The 19977-nt window shown below is 27.4% G+C and overlaps 1 protein-coding gene across 1 annotated transcript in view; it reads left to right on the top strand.

Moving 5' to 3' along the window:
* The window catches only part of Snoo (Sno oncogene), a 441297-nt gene extending 423248 nt beyond the window's left edge, over positions 1-18049 (top strand). The window contains exon 9 of the mRNA XM_087157925.1: positions 1392-18049. Coding sequence (XP_087014051.1) covers positions 1392-1763 — 372 coding nt within the window. The 3' untranslated portion in view covers positions 1764-18049. The remainder of the gene's footprint in view (positions 1-1391) is intronic.
* The last annotated feature ends 1928 nt before the right edge of the window (positions 18050-19977 follow it).

Below are 19977 nucleotides of genomic sequence, written 5' to 3'. Positions count from 1 at the left end.
TAAAATTATTTGATTGAGGAAATCTTGAACTCTATTAAATTTTTTTAAAATAAATATTGATCTGCAGGAAAATTAGCTATTTGATATAGATTATTTTTATAATGCAATAATTCTATAAGTGTATTTATATATTGGTCTCAAATTGTTATGAGTTATTCAAAGCTCCATTTATAAAATTATGCAGCAAACTGTTAAAATGTTCTGTTCTAATTTTAAGTAATTCTAAAATTAAAAATAGTATATTTTATTATTCTTTTGTTTTAAAATTTGCCTCTATTTTACTCAAAGTAGAACAAATTTTACTATTTTTTTGTCATTTGTCCATGTTAAATATATCCTGGTATATGTTTTAAAATTGTCCCAATTTTTATTGGTATGCAACAATTCTGTAAGTATATTATCTATATATTGGTCTCAAATTATTATGAGTTATTCAAAGCTCCATTTATAAAATTATGCAGCAAACTGTTAAAATATTCTGTTCTGATTTAAGTAATTCTAAAAGTAAAAATAGTATATTTTATTATTCTTTTGTTTTAGAAATTGCCTCTATTTTACTCAAAGTAGAACAAATTTTACTTTTTTTTGTCATTTACCCTCATTAAATATATTCTCACACAATTTCACAATTAATTCAACCCCAATTTATTTGAGTTGAGTATTTGTATTGTCAGTCCGTAGCGTATGAGAACGCCATTAGTTTTACATGATTGAAATTTTCATGATTTTTGACTATCGTCAAAAACAATGCCAAAAGAATTTTTTTTTTTTGACATGACAGTTAAAACAAGATAAAACCGTTAATTGTCAAAAACTTTCAAACCCTGCCCAATTATGATATTTTTTTAAAGTGCTTAAAAATATTTTTTGAATGCTTGAAAAGTGCTTATATTTTGTTGAATAATTTGGTTACGCAACCTGTTCTTGTAAAAGATTAAAAACCAAATCAAATTCATTGTTAATTTCTTTTGTATTTTGAAATTAATTACACTTTCAATGTATTTTCCATCATTAAGGTGTTCAGAATAAAAATGGTAAATCCAAACTAACCAACCTACAATTTTTGAGATAAATATATGACAGAAGGCTAAGAATATGTAAATTTTTAATTCAGACACATTTTGAACAGAAGGCTAAGAATATCTTCATTTTCAATTCAGGCACATTTTTAAGGTGGAATATTTTGGTAATTGCTATTCATTTGATTTTCAGCTTGTGAAATATAGATGTCGGGAGTATACAGATATTGGTACATTTATACCAAAATCATGGTTGGTTGACATCTTCCATTTTTATTTTCGGCTCTTCAATTGTGATTTGTTTTATGATTTGATAATCCTTTTTTTATCTATATATTATCAATAAAGACAGAAAACTCTGAATCTTTTTAGGAGCTGGAGAAGCTACATTTTACTCAAAAAGAAAAGCTACGGAAAATACGGGAAAAAAACAAGCTGCTCAAGCAAGAGATACTAAAGTTTCAAAATAACACAAAATCCACAGGTGAACAGTGTGAAAGCCAAAGTTCAAGACTGACACCAAACTTTCCTTCTTACTCTTCGATGAGTCCGAGCTCACCAGCAGAGCTTGAAAAGATAACTGTGACGACTGAAACTTTAAGTGCGGGGAGTGTTAAAACTGAAAGGAGTGATGGAATCGATGTAAATACGGAAGAAGAAAATAAAACTATTTCCGTCACTCCTCCTACCCCCTCCCTGCCAAAGCTACCCCTCGATCCAGATACAGATACCCTATGTCAATGAACTTTCTGCTGATTTCTATGGTGCTCATTCAACGTAAGAATAAATGGCAACACGGTTTGCCCCTTTGTTAAATTTGTGATCATTTCTTTTTTCCATTGTTCCCTACAAAGTACAACAGGCTTTGCTCTATCACGGTCAGCTCTTGGCTCTCCGTGGTACACAAGCCAGTCTTGCAGTCATTTATAGATTTTTTTGTGCCAGTGCTTACATTTTTATTGTTATGATTTTCCAAAATTTCTGTTAGATAAATAAATATATATATATATATATATATATATATATATATTAATATATATATATATATATATGTACATGTCTACTTGCATACAATCAAAGAAACATTTTCTGTAAGGAAAAAAAAATAATAGAATTAACTGTAATGTTTCTGCTGTTTCGGGAAATTTTTGTTACAATCCGTTTGAAATAAAAAATTTCGCAGCACTTTTTCTCTCACCACCTTGGCTGTTTTATTAAAGATTTTGAAGTAGTTTTCTTTTTAACTAAGTTTGATTATTTTAATATCTGAAAATAAAAAGATTTTTGTCATTCTTTCGTGAAATAATCATCAAAATTGTCATGTAACCAGGACAATGATCCATGTTTTTTTTTAATTTTTTGTCATGATTGTTTAATGACTGAATAAGATATTAATGTATATGAATGTATACATTAATATCTTTATTTAGTAGTCAAATAATTGTATGAAAAGTATAAAAAAAAAAATTATGAAAAGTTTAAATCTCTTCTGTATCTAAAATTTTTAATTTGTCTTTTGAGACAAAAATTTTACATTTAGTTTTTAATGTAAATAAAAATTTTATTTATGAAATTGATATTTAAATATCATATATGTTTACAACTGTACATATATATTTAATTATAACAGTCATGCGGAATTATTTTACTGTGATTTCTAAAACCGAAATTTTTTTATTTGGTTCTGCATTTACTCTATGTTTGATACGAATCTTTTTATTTTCTGATTGCTTTATTACCTTGTTAATATGCTTAAGCAATAATAAAACACAAAATATATTAATTTATCATTATTAATTTTATGTTCAATTTGTGCTGGCCATTCAAATAGCACTTTGTTAATATTCAAAATTTCTTATTGTTGGATTCTGTTAAAATTCAGCTATTTCTACTTTATAATCACACACCCAAACTGTTCTGTAATCGTCAATTTTTGTGTTGCTTGTACTATTACTACTATTAGTTTTACTTTGCTACTACTAGTTATAATTTTTTTTTTTTTAACCTACTAGGACTTTAATTTTTCTAGAAATTGCTATCAAAATATATTTTTCATTAATATATTTTTTTCTGGCATTTTTTTAACATTTGTATTAAGTGATTAAATAATCATTTTTCTTAATTTTTTTTTATTAATTAAAGTATGATGTTTAAACATAAACAACTAGTCTCTACCTAGTCTTTATAATAAATGCTTAATCTTTAAATGTTACTTCCTTTTATTTTTTAGCCTTTAATTTTCAACTAAATTGCTTCATTTATATTTATTTGTTTATGATATGGATGGTGTTTTGTAAACAATACTGGAACTCAAACTTCTTTATATTTTCTTAGGAAGCCAAATCTTGCTTATGTTATTACATTACTGTTCTATTTTCCTACATGGCTCTATAAGCTTGTTTTCTTTTTGTAAATAATGAAGGTACTGTCTGGCTACCATGAGGACATCTTTAGACCCTAGATTTGTGCAATTTGGTTGCGGAGATAAAGGCACTTTGATCAGGGCTAACTGATTTGCATGGGTTTATGTTTGGAGAGTTCTCATTACTTCAATTCTTTCTCATCGAATATGGATTTACTTTTCTTTTAATAATATCAGAGCACTGGGCCCATGTCTAAGAGTTCGATCCTCGCCAGCCGAAGACTCCCCGAGTAGTAAATGGTGACTGATGCTCGTTAAATCTGTCAAGTCGCAAAATCCTCCATGTTCCCATAAGAAGTCGTAAACCCAAAATTGGGTCGGCTGTTCAACGACGGATATAAAATATCAGATAACCTCAGACTTTCAGTTAGGAAGAGTTGTCATATTTGTTGGACAATATTTTCTGGTAAATTAATAATAATTATTGTAATTTCCATTTCTGACTAAAATGTCATTGCCTTTGTTGCTATTCTTCAAAGCAAAATTTTTAGACAGCTTGTTTTCTTCTTTATTGAAACAAATAAGTAAACAGTGGTAAGAACTAAAATTTGCTGCGACCTATTTATTCAATTCTGTTACTTTTTAAGTGACTATTAGTTTTAATAATTTATTTAGTTATTTTTTTTTTTTAATATTTTATAAATTTTTTCAAAGAAATGAGGATACAAAAACTTAAAAAAGTTTTTATAGCAATGATACTTAAATCTCTCTTGTGATATGGGTATGTTTGTGCACTCATTGTTTAATTATACTTAATGAAAATAACACTGCTGTAGTAAAATTAATAGCAACAATCCTTCGAAGTTATATCAGATGATAAGAATGCGAGATTACAATGCCTTAAAAACACCATCCATACATTTTCACATTAGCTGTTTTAATAGTTTTGATTACTTTTTTTTTCATGAGTAATATTGAAAAGATATATATGTTTTATTAGTGTTACTTGAGATGTTATTAGTTTATTTGATTTTAAACTATATATCTAGATGTTTTTTTTATTACTTAACTAGCCCGGTGAGGAAATTTTATTGCTTTTATATGTTGTTCTGTTTTATTTGTTTGGTAAAGTGGGTAGGATACAAAATTGCAGAGGGAACTTCACGAGAAATATATATTGTTTTTGTGTAAAATATGTAGTGTACTATTGTGTTACAAAATTTTTATTTATTCTTTGGGTGTGTGAAGAAAAATTGAAGCTCAATATGTTGAATTTTATAGACTTGTCAAATATTTCATTAAAGTTTAATGTGTTTTATTTTCCATCTTCAAATGTACCAGCTATGGCCATTTTTTATATTTACTAAATATATATTTAACCAGAGACATAGTAATATGAACTTATTGTTATTCTATTTTTTTTTTTTTTTTTAATTTGACGTACAGAAGACTTTAAAATTTTAGTTACAGTGGCATGCATTTGGCATCGGGTATTAAAATTTATGAAGTCCCAAATATAAAGTTTTGAGAAATTGCAGAGAATTTGTTGCAAAACATTTTATTGTGCGGTACTATATTTTATTGTACATAACTGAAATTGAGGTGCTTTTACCAAATAAAATGAAAGCGGTTTGAATTTGGCAAAATTTCCGATCTTTCTTATAAAATTTGAAACAGGTATGAAATTGATTGATAAATTTTTAGTTTAATAAAGAAAAGGAATATAATGCATTTGTAAATAAGTATGGTTTTCTTTATTGAAACAAGGACATTTATAAAATGAAAATTTGTAGTTAAACCAAATATGTAGTATATTGTTGAGGTATATGAAGTAAACATAATTTAGCAATAATCTTTTTTTCTGTGGGATTAAAAAAACTTTTTTTTATTGCTTTGTAAAATATTGTAATTAATATTACAGCATTAGTTTAGCGAATTTTTCTCAGATTGTTTTACCTTTCTATAGGATATTTGTTTTCTTTAGTTACATTATGGTGATTAACTTTCTAAATATATATATATATATATATATATATATATAAACACAAATTAACATGAAAAACATGAATAAAATAAAAAACTAAATGGTAGAGAAACAAGAATGGTAAAAGCCAATAGTCGTTGTCAAGACACATCTATTGCTATAAATACGATATTTCTGAATAAAGAATAATTATCCTAAGATAAAAATTATTCTTTATATGTGTCGATATCGCAAAAAACCTTATGTTGTAAAAAATCATGAAATAAAAGAAAAATGTAAAAGGAAATCAAACTTACCGGCGTGAATTAAAACGCGGTTTAGGTTTAAAAGTACAATGATAAAACAGTTAACAAAAATCGCGAAGATTTAAAAAATTGCTTATAGCTTGAATCGAATATAATAAAATTAAAAAAAACATTTGATCGAAGAAGAAGAAAAAAATGTTTAGGTAAAATATTAGTGCTGCCATCTATGAGAAACAATTAGTAAAAAGGTAATAAAATTGAAATAATAATAAAAATGTTTAACGGATTGAATAAATTAGCAGTCTTTAAAAAAAAAAAATCATTTATAGGGAAATTAATTTAAAAGTCAGTCTGTCAGGATAGAAAGCCGTTTATAGACTTATCCTTCATTCATAAATTCTAACATAATTTTACAGAATATATATATATATATATATATATAAATTTTTTTTCAATGTGAGTGTAGGCAAAATATAAATAATTTCTACTGTTCTGGAAACGAATGTTCTAGAAAAGGTATGCATTTTTAAGCTTTTTAAAAAATGATCTATTGGACTTGGTAGATTTTGATACCCTACGCCTTAAATTTAATTTCAAATTTTTTTTTTTATTATTAAAAATTTTAGTGACCTTTTCTTACATAGATATTTATATTAGTTTCACATATTACTGTCTTTCATCTCAAAATAAAATTCTTTTATCAATGAAATATAATCAAATTTGTATGATATTGGCTCATATTTATTAGCATTATTTGTTTGCAGGCATTTAAAGCATTTGAGCATGATTTCAAAACTCTTCATAAGGGTCAAAATGTATTTATATCTGAATCAAATATTTTACTGAATCATCTGCTATAAGCAGATAGATATTCTAAAAACATTTGAAATTTTTAATTAAATATATTCCTATCTTGTAGTTTGCACTTTATTAATATTTACACAAATCATTGCCTCTTAGTATTTGTGATAAGAAAATACTTTTTTTTTAAAAAAAAAAGGAAATTATCTTTTTTAAAATTGACTTGGTAAATATAGTTTTTTTAGTGTATTTTTATTAGAATGGATTAAACTTGGATTACTGCTATTTTTAAAAATATGATTTGATGTTATTGAAAAATATCTTTCTGAGTTAATTTCAATTATTTATAAAATCTTAAGTTTTTTTTGGCAATGTTAAGAAAGTTATTTTTTATCTTTTAACATAATTTAGCATGGCTTTGTGTAAAATAAGTTAAAAATGTTAGTATCTGGAAGAAAAAAAAAATGTCATACATGACTTTAAAATCTTAACAGAATTTTTTCAATTTTGTATGGCATATAGAATTAAAAATAAAAATTCTTTGCTGCAATAAATTAAAAAAAGATTTTTTTTCCTTTAAATTATGTATGTATGATCCTAAAATATTTAATTTCTCTTATGTGTCTCTTAAATTTTTTTTAATGATTATTTCTTCTGCATGTAATGTTGAAAAATATTTTGACACGAAATTGTGAAATTTATGTATCAAATTTTTCTACTCTGATTTCAAATAAATTAGTGTAAATAAATAATAGTTTTCTTTTGACAGCTTTTGAAATGAACTCAATTTAGGAACAGATCAGAGATCTACATAATGCAATTTTCCATGCATTTCAATTAACTTTGTGGGTGTAAACAAAGAAAATTAGAGTTTTAAAATTTCTGAAAATAATGTACAGCAATTAAATTTTTACATTAATTGTTTGATTATTTGCTACAATTTCAAAAGCTAAGTAAACTAAAATTAATTATTTAGTTTTTTTTTTTAGTTCTAATGTTCAAGAGAATTAAAAAAAAAATTTCCCAGTAAATAATAAATACCAATGTTATTATTATTTTTTTTTTAAGTATTTGTATTTAAAAATTAATTTAAGGAATTTTAAGATTTGTGAAATAATCTATATGATACAAAATTCTATAAAATGTAAAGTGTCACTTTGTTACAAAGATCTTGTACTGCATAACTTATATGCACGATTATTTACTATATTATAATCATGCATATTAATATTATTTATTACTAAGTTAAGTAGCAGCTTTCAAAACAATCAATCTTTAAAAATAATAAAAAATCATATCATTCTTGCTGGTCAACAATAAAGGGAGAAAATAAAAGACCCACAAAAGTTTACAGTAGTAAAAACAAAATTTCAAAAAAATAAATAAAAAAGCATAGGTATTAAAATTTGCTCAAGTTTTAAATTAGTCAAAACTTCTGAAAGTACAAATACAATACGTACCTATATTTTTGGTGATTGAGTGTCGAAGTACTTTTTAATATTACTACGATTGAAAATATTTTAATGCTCTCTAAACATTTTGTGAAGTATAATTATTTGTCGTGTAATTTGTTTTAGTTTAAGAAAATATTTCTCGACTTCATGATCACGAGAGTACCCAACTCACTAATACTGTGAGCTGCCAGATATGCATTAAAGGTACCTGGGCTGGTGAGAGGCGTTCATTTTGTGATTATTATTTTTTTGTTCTTCATATCCCATACTTATGTATTGAATGAATACTTCAAAATATGTAAAACGTGTATTCATTAAATGCCAAACTTAATGGTAAAAGTACAAATTTTTTCATCATCATTTTGCATCATCATTGTTTAGAACTGCCATTACATATTTTTTGTTTCATAATTTTGCATTCACCTATGTGTTTTCCTTCTCCTCTTCATTTTCATACCACGAATTGAAATGCATAGGGTGTTCGGAAAATATCCGGCGAGCTTTTAATGGGGTTATTGAGATGACTAAATCAAGCATATTTTGTTACAGTATGTGTGTCTGTAATGACGTGTGTAAGTGTCAATGCTATCTGGGAGTAAGGGCGTTATTTGCCCGTTGACTATCTGCTTAATGGCTGTGTAAGAAATAATTTCTAAATATAAACCAAATAGGAAACTTTGCACGAGGCTTAACATTGTAGATAAAACACAAATAATACCAACCAAAGAGATTTACTCTAGTTTCGATTCTGTAATGAAGAACCTTCATCAATTTCCTAACACAGAAATCAGTGTATGAACACTGATAAAAGGTTCTACATTTTAGAACTGAAACTATACTTTGTTTGTGTGGTATTATTTGTGCTTCTTCCACAAGCTAAACAATGCAAAAATGCTCAAATAATACCACATAAAAACACATACTACAGTTCCAGTTCTCTAATGAAGAGCCTTTATCAGTATCCTAACCCAGAATCCATTTCTGTGTATAAACAATGATGAAGGTTCTTCATTATAGAACTAAAACTGTAGTATGTGTTTTTATGTGGTATTATTCGTACTTTTTTACACATTGTTAAGCTTTATACATACAAAGCATAGGAGTCAAGCTTGCCATGTAAAAGTATCTTTGCATTTGTAGCGTGATGAATTGTATTCTAAATTCCGGGTGGAATCATTTCAATGACTGGATACCATTGACGCAGATTTTAAATTAATCAGGCTATTGAACAGCCAAGACTTAGCAACAAGCGAGGAGAATTTCATTGTTCTAGAGAAGGCCAAGCCCCTCACCCCAGGCTTTTGTGCAGTTGTTCATGATGATATGAAACCATAACATCATCAGCCACAACATGCCATATTTGCTGTTGTTCAGATAACTTTTTTCTGGATACACATTCCTATAGAGAAAATTTTTATTTTAGTTCCTCGCTCCTTTAATTTTGCCAGATATTTTCAGAGCACCTTGCACTTTCATCATCTGTTAAATCATCCAGTTTTCAAGAAATTTGAGGAAAAAATGTAATTCCACACTAAATTGTATGCATTAAAATAATTTTTTTTTTAAATATAAAAATTTCTATGGTTTATATATTTAAGTCATTAATAAATTGAAATTTTATTTGAATAATCTAATATCTTAATATTTTTATAATTATTTGAATGTTTTTTTTTCTTTAAATCACTTGTTTATAATGCACTTTTTAAGTTTTAATCTGGTGTTTTAATAAAATTATTGAATTTAATTTTCATTTAGTATCTTGTTAATAAATTGTTTGTACTCTATGTAAATTTTTATTGGAAATAAATACTCTTGTTTTTTAGTATTGAGTACTTGTAATAATACAAATTTGTTATAAAATTTTTATTCTATGCAATATTGTTAGTTACTAAATATTAAATTTATATTGTATAAAATTTTTTTTTAGAGTGTTAAGCATTAAGAGTTCTTCATTAGTCTTAATGCTTCATCTTAAAATTCAGGAATAACCTTTGTGGAATTTCTTGTTTTTCCACCTAAGATCATTGGCCTTATTTCTTTAAGAAAAAATAAATAAATAAATTGTATTATTTTGGATTAGAGAATTACCTTCAAAGCATTTAAGTATTTGGTAAAGAATGTGACAAATCATGAAAACTTTTCTGTGTGATGAGGAAATTAAAAAAAAAAAAGCATTACTAAATTATTCTTTACAAATTTCATTTTTGTATAGACTTTTTGTAAGTCATTGCAAAAATGATCTTTCTTAAAAAATTATATTTTGTGTTGGACTTTTTTAGTATGATGTATAGTTGTAAAACGTTAAAAAAAAAGAACATGCCTTTCCAAATTAGTCACTAAATGATTTTTATTTATATCTCTGTCAAACTTCCATAGATCGAACTTCATGTAATAAAAATCCTTGAATGATCAAAAATATTTGATTAATGGAAGAATTTTTTCTAATCTAAATTTTACTTCTTCAATTATAAATTTTCTACAATTTGATAACATCTATAGTATTTTACTTACGGTGAACGGAAAATAAAAAGCTCAAACACATTTATATAAATTAATTTTTCTAACAAAAGTACAATTTAATAACTGGTTTTAAAACTTCTTAATTTTTTTTCAATGATGTCTGTTAGCAGGTTCAGAGACTTTTACTAAACTTAATTCAAATTTTCTTTCATAAATATCTATGAGTCTGAATATGCTCTCTATGAAAAATATATAAATTTTTTTTATTTCTTTTAGTTTTACTTCTAAGTAAATACTAGTTAATAAATTAATTTTGTTTCGATAATGCATTTTGTGCTACTATGATTTTCGATGTTGTGGAAGGGAGACTGTATAACTATTGTGATAATACCAAATATGCTTATAAAAGCAGCTTTGAAATGAGAAAAAAAAATATTTAATCTTTCAATTACGTTTGTAATGCTGTGAGAAATGTTTATATGTGGTGAAAAGAAAGAATTTGGCCTGTGTGTGTGCGTTTGTTTACATTGCAAATGAGAATGTGGATTGCGATTATTAGAGCTGATGCTTGGCCTTAAGTACTGTACATATTGTAAACTATAGTACTATAAGAAGTACTGTCTGTGAAGTTTTAAGAAATCATGTAAGATTTCATTGCATTGTTTTTATTTTCTTTCTCACAATAGTGAGATTAGGATTTAGAATAAAGAAAACATCAGTGTGATATTTAAATAATAAACGACAATAATGCTTAAACTTTTCCAATATGAAAAGGTGAGGAAAATATAATGTAAAATAAAAACTATTTTTCCATTTTTTGCCAAAATTGGTGTAAATTAAATTCTTTCCAATCTCTTGAAATATCTCTGCTCTTTTCCTAATTAAACTTTCCTTCTTTTAATTTTATGGTTTTTCTTAAAAGTGGAAGAACTGTAGAGTGTTATTAAAGCAAGCACATATTGGTGAGTGGTAACATGCAATTTACAAGCTCTTTATTTGGTTGCAGTTTTCTTAAACGTAAATTTAAATTAGCAGTGCGATTGAATACTCTGTAAAAATAAGTACAGTACAGAACCCGTTATCCGGAAATCAGAAAACCAAAAAACCGGAACGAAATTCGATAAATTTCCCCCGCCATTTTAAAAAACAAAAATTTTTTTTCCTCATAAGATTTTAGGATTTTTCTTTCTTTTTTGAAAGATGTTCACCTTACTATCATTTTGGAAATAATCATTAGTGTAGTCATCGTTTTTTCTTTCTTTTAAGATAATTTCCAAATTTTTTTTATTTTAGTTGGGTTTAACAATAAAAAAACGGCTTTTTGTAGCTGATTTTTCCGAAAACCGGAAAAATCAGCTCTCCGGAATAGCGATGATCCCGATCGTTCCGGATAATCGGTTCCCTACTGTACAAATAAAAATGTATTAAAAATATTGGAAAATTAAAAAATTATTAATTACTTTAATTATTTGCTCAATAGTATTTTAGGTTATGCAGTGAAACCTCTCGGGAGTGACCACTCTCTGTTCCTCAGTCAAATGGTCATTCTTAAAGGTTACAACCTCCATTGACCTTAAAATTGTTATCAAAGGTACATGTTTTCTCGCACACGATTTTAGTTTTAGTCAGTGTCATGAAAAGACGGATCTACGAATAAAATTTAGCATCTATAAAAATGATCCCAACTGAAATAATTACGTGTCAAAACAAATTTACCAACTATGAATGATGAAGTTATTTTAAATAAATAAACAGTTATATTTTTTGTTTAAGTTAGCATTTAATTTCATATCATAAAAGTTTTTTAACTTGAAAAGATGAGTAGAGATTTGTTTGTGATGCTTGTTTTTTTCTAATTTAACTTTATAACTCCGAAAGTTTAATCATTGATAGCATCGTCTTTAGTCCACGCTGATTTCAAATGAAGTTGTATCGTCAAAAAATGCTCTCTAAATTAGTCTCACACAAATATTTTGAATAGATTTTAATCTACTTATTTGTTTTTATATTTTTTGCGTGTTTCCTTTATCTGACCCTTTCCGCATTTCGTGCAGATGTTTGCCAAATGTGGTCGTAAATAGAGGTGGTCTTTCCTGAAAGTTTCACTGTGGTAGTGATTGTAGTTATAGTTTGTCAAAAGTTAGATTACTTTTTATTTTTAAACTAATAATTTCGATGAGCTGCTAAAATATATTAGCTACATTTGAATTTGTGAAAATATTGATAGATCACTTGAAATTTTTCACAATTATCGAATTATATATGTATGCCAGGCTCGAAATTAGCAATGGTCCTTTTGAATGGGACCATTAAAATTTGACTTGCAATTTGTAAACCAAATCTCGCTTCATAACTAAATTTGAATTGCAATTTGTAAACCAAATCTCGTTTCATAACTAAGTTTGATTTGCAATTTGTAAACCAAATCTCGTTTCATAACTAAGTTTGACTTGCAATTTGTAAACCAAATCTCGTTTCATAACTTAAAAAAAGTATTTTCTACCTACATTTCAATATTTTAAGCTGGGAAATTAGTTTTCTCATTAAGGAAATCTTTTTTTTTTCTACTATTGAAAAATCCACATCATATTTGCTCAGTTTTATTAGAAATTCTCCAAATTTTGTAAGTTAATCAAAACATTTAAAGCCTGTCATAACAAGTCTGAACACGCAACCATTTGTGTGTTTAAAATACATTGGAACAAGTGCTTGGTTTAATATAAATTCCCTACAGTTACTAGGAAGTATTATTGCCATTATTTTTCTGAACTTTTCCAAGTTTATTAAATCTGCAATTGTTTATTTTGAAAAATTATTTAAAATGCAGTTGGTTCGAAACATTTTTAAAATGGATTAAAATTGAAGAAAACTAGAGAAGAAATGCTAGTAGAATGAGGAATGTCTATTTAACTTAAGTACTTTTAGTTTAGTTGTGCAAATGAATAAATAAATTTTGTTTATTTCATAAATAAGAGTAGTGGTGTGTTTTCTCATATTCTGAACAATGTAAAATTAAATTTTATTGTACCTAAATTCAAAGAATATATCAAATGAAATTTCTAATTCCACAATTTCTGAATAGTTTTGAATTTAAGAACACAAATCACTTATATGGTGCCTTATGAGGATAATATGCAGTTTTAAGTTTGCCTTGTTTGCAATCAATTGTTGTATGTAAGTTGTACAAAGGAGGACAAAAGTCAAATGTTTGAATTGTACATAAAGATTGGTCTTTAAAAATTATGTATACATCCTCCTTCAAACTTAATTGCTTGTGAAATGTTAAATTTTTCTCTTGATTCAAAACTTAAGTCTCACACACAGTTGACTTGACAGGAATAACAGTTATGTTTTGAGTATTATGTTAAAATAAACTGCTACAAGTAGCTAGCTGTTCCTGAATAGTTTTTTAATTGAACAGTGCTTTGCAGCTCTGCAATATCCCCCCCCCCCTTTTTTTTGTTTGTTCAGATTTAAGAGTAATTTAGTGCAGATTCAGTGCAACCTGATAAAAGTGGTGAGCCTTATGCCGAGAAGCACTTAGTTTTCATTGGAATTTGGTTTAACTCAACACATTGGTAGGATTGTGGCAATTTTTTTGCACAAAATTATGGTGCAATAGAACCGTGACGTTACACTGGTTTAAGGGGCAATTAGTTTCTGATCGACGAGTATCAGCTTGTAGGTGAAGTAAAGGTTACTGACGCATTGCCAAAATCATGTCAAGACACACAGATCAAGTGATTGTGAAGCCTTATTAATTTCCACAACTTCCCTAAGGGTTGTTGCCGGAATATTTTAAGTTTTTTTTTATTATAGTACGATTACGTGCCATAACTTAACAACGAAGATGGTGCCTAAGTCAAGATTTCAGTAAAAGTTGATCAGATTTATTCCCCTGCACGATTGGCTAAAATAATTATCTGCTAATTCATTCTCAGAATAGTTTATATTCATTCGTTAATTTTTTTAAGGACACATCGCGCAAAAATCAGGTACTTGCTTTTCTTGGTTTAGTGATGCAACCACTGATTTGCGATATTTGGACGTAAATATTGTAAAAATAGTTACATTGTGACAGATTTTTTTCTTCTAAATCTTGTTATTTTTCGGAAATCAATGAAGATAAATTATTCTTTTTTAAATTTTAGTGCAAACGATTAATTAACGACAGTTATTTTGAATAAATCGTTAGTTTTATACACAAAAATATGGCAATTGCTTTTCTTGGTTTAGTGATGCCACCACTGATTTGCGATATTTGGACATAATTATTGTAAAAATAGTTACATTGTGACAGATTTTTTTTCCTTCCTAATTCTTGCTATTTTTCGGAAATCAACGAAGATGAACTATTCTTTTTCAAATTTTAGTGCAAACGATTAATTAACGGCAGTTATTTTGGCTAAATCATTAGTTTTATACAAAAATCTGGCAATTGCTTTACTTGGTTTAGTGATGCAACCACTGATTTGTGATAATATTTGGACAGAATAATTGTAAAAATAGTTACGTTGTAACAGTCTTTTTTTTCTTTCTAATTCTTGCTATTTTTCGGAAATCAAAGATGAACTATTCTTTTTCAAATTATAGTGCAAACGACTAATTAACGATAGTTGTTCTGGACAAATAGTTTTATACTCTTGATATTGATTAGAGAGATAATTTTGAAGTTTGAAACTTTCTTATTGAATAAAAAATGACGATTTTTTTTATTATTATTTTTCGAAACAAAAAATTTATAACGTTAATCATTTTTATATGATTAAAAAATCATTGAAATCGTTTTTCAAACAATTTTCTTTCATGATTTGCATCTCTCGAATAGAAAATTATGTTATTACAGTATTACGTAGTATATTTCGAAAAAAACTTGCAACGAAAACTTTTCACCTTAAAAATGTTCTAAAAACTATTTATAATCTTTCAAAAACATAACTGTTGTTCTGAATTATGTTGACCTATATTCAGAGGGGTTCTTACTATAGTCGCCACCATTTTATTCTTTCGTATTCACAATAGTGTGCTCATATTATTTAACTAAACGTGATAAAACTTTCTCAATGGCTCCTAGGTATTTCAAAATACTAAAGAAAAAAATATGAATAGTGTTAAATCATTTTTTTAAAATTAATGTTTGGGAATGGAATCTTCCTGGAATTGAAATCTTTTTCTTAAAAATGATATCGTATAATCTAAAAACGAAAAGTTAGTTTTTAAAAAAGGTTTTTAATTGTTCATTTCCCAAAGAATTTCTAGATTATTTGAACTTGTAAAATTTTTGTGAGCATGTGCAGTTCCTGCTCTAAGTAGTCTAAAATGTGCAATTTCAATAATTGAAATTTATTTCAGGATGTTGATGTCTAGCTTGGAAGTCACAAATGTGCATATATTAAACTTTATAGCGCTTTAGATAAGATGATTGAGACTTGTGATTTTCATCTGTCATTTCCAATTATAATGAAGAGCCGACGCTCGTGCCGTTCAATTTCATGTAAATTTATTTGCATTGCAACTACTTAAGCTTAAAAAAAAAAAAAAAAAAAAAAAAAAAATGGCGTATTTTAATGTTAACTCTTTGCACTTAGTTCTTCCTTTGCAGTTTTGATCTTAAATATTCTTTTTCATATACAGGGATAAGCGCTGTTCGATTTGGGCTCATAAAAATATGAAAAAATTTCGAATTATTATATGATTTGAATGATTTTCATCTTTATGGAAAATTATCACATGTTGGTGGCTTTTTTTTCTTCAAAATATATTAAAATAATTTTTTAAATAAAAATTATTCTTTACATTAAAATATAACTAATAAAGTCCAACTTATTTTCCTTACAGTGAGATAGTAGGTTCTTTTTATTTTCCTTAAAAACGCAAAGCTAGTTGTCTCTTAATAAAAGTAGCTTTATAATTATCGTATATTAATACAGTGCTGGCAAATTCATCTAAAGAAGACTTTTCTCCCTGATTACCTCAGTTTATATATTATTTGGGCTTGTAATGTTTTATTAAGATTTAAAGTAATTAATAATTTTGAAAATGATACAAAATGTATATGTGATAATTGTAAACCGTAAGTTAAAAATATGTAACTTACTTATTGAACTTAGAAAACATTAAAAACGAAATAATTTTACTATCACTCAAAACTCACCATTCGGAATGGTTATCTCTACTTTTAAAGTGTTTTCTACATTTTCAATTTTTTAGGTTTAAATTTTGTAAGTGCAAAGAGTTAAAAATAAGAAGAGAAATTAGGTTAATAAAAAAATTACACATTGGAATCTTTTTTTTATTTAAGGGTGTACAAAGTTAGAATCAGCATATTTTGTTGCAGATGTTGAAATTATGTGTTTGATATCTGAGTGTGTTAGCATTTTCTTTTATTTCAATGAATAAAAAAATTAGTTTCTAGGTTAGGGGCTCATAATGCAACACTGTGATATAAAGTGTTAATTACAACCTTTTATTTTCTTCTAAAATGCACAGTTCAAGTTGAATTCAGCGAGAAGCTGTTTCTTAATTTTTTTTTAATAAATTCCACCCACAAAACAAACTATATAAGAAAGTTGTTTTTTTTTTTTAAAAAATTGCTCTATAAACTTGATAAGTACAATGAAAATTTCGTGCAGATAACTATGCATATTTGTTGTTTGCAATGGTGGTATTCTGCCATGAAAATTTGTTTCATATTGAACTATAATATCGAAAAATTATTAGCAACATTAATAACGTTCAACCACGTTTCAAGCTTAACCTTGCATAATCAAGTTGATATTGCATAATCAAGTTTATTTTTTGCTTGATAATATTGGTCGACTTGGTATTGTAATAATTTAGCCGAAAATTAGCTCGCTTTTAAACAATGTCTTGAGATATTATACAATAGTTTAGAATTCCTTACAGCACTAAATTTGTTTTCGGATAAGAGTTACTTGAATTGTTTTACATTGAGCAGGTTTAGAACGCAATGGGTTAAAATTGCATGAAACAATAATTGTACAAGTATCTGATGTGAAATTGACCAAGAAATAAGCAATTATTGCCGTCGTAATATGTATATTTTCTACCTCCTGTCTATGAGATGAGCACTACTGTTATATTTAACCGGCATGACATATGTCTCGCCAAATTGAACAGTGGCAAATATAATTAGATTTGCAGATATTTTCTTCTGTTTACTTCAATATCAGATCTGAGTGGTTAAAATGATCTGGAGCTATGATTTTAATAATTACTGATTTTGGAATAATTTTTTGTTCTAAGGTGGGTCAATAAACTTGGCTATAAAGCGCCAAATATTTTCGCCAAAGGCATTAATTAACAGCAGTGCCCATAATTCTATTTGTACAAATATTTTTATGTTGAAATCCTATGCTGCAATAGAAGTTTACGCCTCCACATATACATATATTGTTTTTCATTTGCTCATGGACTATCCCGAAATTACAAAATAAAGCATTTCTTCTTCATCAGGTGCATTTTTTGGCGATGTATATTGAATTGTATATTGATTTTTTCTTAAAAACTTTAAAAAACTGATCATCCAATTAGTTATATATTCTCTTTGTAACTTTCATTCATCCATCGAAGCAATTCTTGAAGTCATTAACTGTCATTGTTGAAGCATATAGCTTTGTTATAGCTATCAGTGTTGGTTCGTGATTACTGTTTTGAACAATTGTATTAATGAATAAAAATGATAATAAAACCTTATCTCGATATTTCATTGCATTATTGTTTTTATTACTAACACTCACTTGCGTACTATATACGGTGTTATAAACTTTTTTCACACGTTATATTATATTTTTATAGACACAATAAATTTATTAATTGTTTGTAGAGCAAATTAACACTAGGTTTACGGGACGCGTCATTTTAACGCATTTCGAATTTTGTAAGGAAAATAACAAAACCCGTTTGCATTTTTATTTTATCTCTTGTAATAACTTTTATCCATTGATCGAGGTATTATATATATTGAGGTCTATTTTCTTCAAAAGCGTTGAAATATTGAAATTCTCTTTGTGGTATACCTATCTCTACAGATACGCGTCAATTTGACGCGAGCGTAATTTAGACAAAATTTTGAGAAAACACGCAAGCATCACATCAATAATAAATAGGATTGTACTGACAATACTTCTATCCGATATCGTTATCTCAAATGAAACAAGCTATGAACAACTGTTGCCAATAAGCAATAATAGAAAGAACAAACGCAGAATGTCAATGATGTTAATTGATCAAATTAGTGTATTATAAAATTATTGAATCTAAAATACTTTTCATAAATATATGTCTCATATTTTCATTTTTCTTATAGTATATAATTCTAGACAGCGGATAATATGCAATTGCATATTTTATCACTTTTTGCCCTTTGTGCATATAAATGCATAAAAAGGTATATTAACTCATATAAATGCATATTTTCAGCATGTTTTGACTTTTCCCTCCTAAAACCATATCACTATTCTTTTTATGTTAGCATAAGGAACGCTTTAAATTTTGTTTTATCGTTCTTTATCACCACAGAAAGGGTCAGGTGGATTGATGTAGTTGGGGGTGATTGCAATCACGTGAAAAAGATGTAGAAATGAGGTGTGTGTCGGGAAGGGGGGTACAAAGGGCCCACTCAAACAGACATTCGTCATAGAAACCTCAGAAAGGGATGTCTTTTCCTGGAATAAATAATTGTCAATCTGTGTGGGAAAAATAAGGCTTCTGTGGTAGGTAGAAAATGACCTCCCTTTCCTGTGATTGATTAGTTAAAAGGTGGAGTGAATACATTTTCGGAGAGAGCTGCTATTCTAACATATTTCGATAGTCCATCCGATAGATAGATAGTTTTGACATCCATCAGTTGAATACGTAGTTAGTGAAGCTTCGAACGTGATTTTTGACAGCTGAATTTTATAATATGACAAAAATTAAGTCGACTTAATCAAATTTAATGAAGACATGGATTTCGGACTATGGGAAGGACTTTACGACCGATGGGGAAATAGTATTTTGTGTGATTTGTCAAAAACACATTTCCTGTGAAAAAAAGTACCAAATCGATCAACATATAAAGACTAATATGCTCACTCCGCGAAGAAAAAGCAGAATACAAAAGGATTTGTTCAAAGTTTAATAACTATTCCTGTTCAAGCAGCTTAATAGGAAAGTGATTTTTCTAGTGATTTATGCAAAGCCTTAGTAAGCAGCAATATTCCTTTAAAAAAGTTAAATAATCCAAACTTAAGACAGTTTTTAAAAAAATATTGTACCAATCAGATCATTCCCGATGAATCGACTTTAAGAAAGAACTACCTTCAACCGATATATAACAAAGTACTGGATGATATTCGACGAGATATTGGAGATGGCCCTATATGGATTGAAGTCGATGAGACGACTGATAAGTGCGGTCGCTATATTGCTCATTTTATTTGTGGAAAAATGGATAATATTCCTACTCGTCTTCTAGCAAGCAAAGCCCTTGAAAAAGTCAATCATTCAACCATAGCAAGGTTTGTCAATGATTCTATCAGATTATTATGACCTGATAGAGATGGTTCTGAAGATGTTTTGATTTTTGTCAGTGATGCCGCTCCGTATGTGGTCAAATCTGCAGCAGCACTGGAAATTTTTTATCCCAGAA

This window comes from Parasteatoda tepidariorum, chromosome 2 (genome assembly GCF_982258835.1).
Source record: "Parasteatoda tepidariorum strain Cologne lab strain chromosome 2, Ptep-v5.0, whole genome shotgun sequence".
Taxonomy (NCBI): Eukaryota; Metazoa; Arthropoda; class Arachnida; order Araneae; family Theridiidae; genus Parasteatoda; species Parasteatoda tepidariorum.
This window is presented reverse-complemented; position numbering and strand designations above follow the sequence as displayed.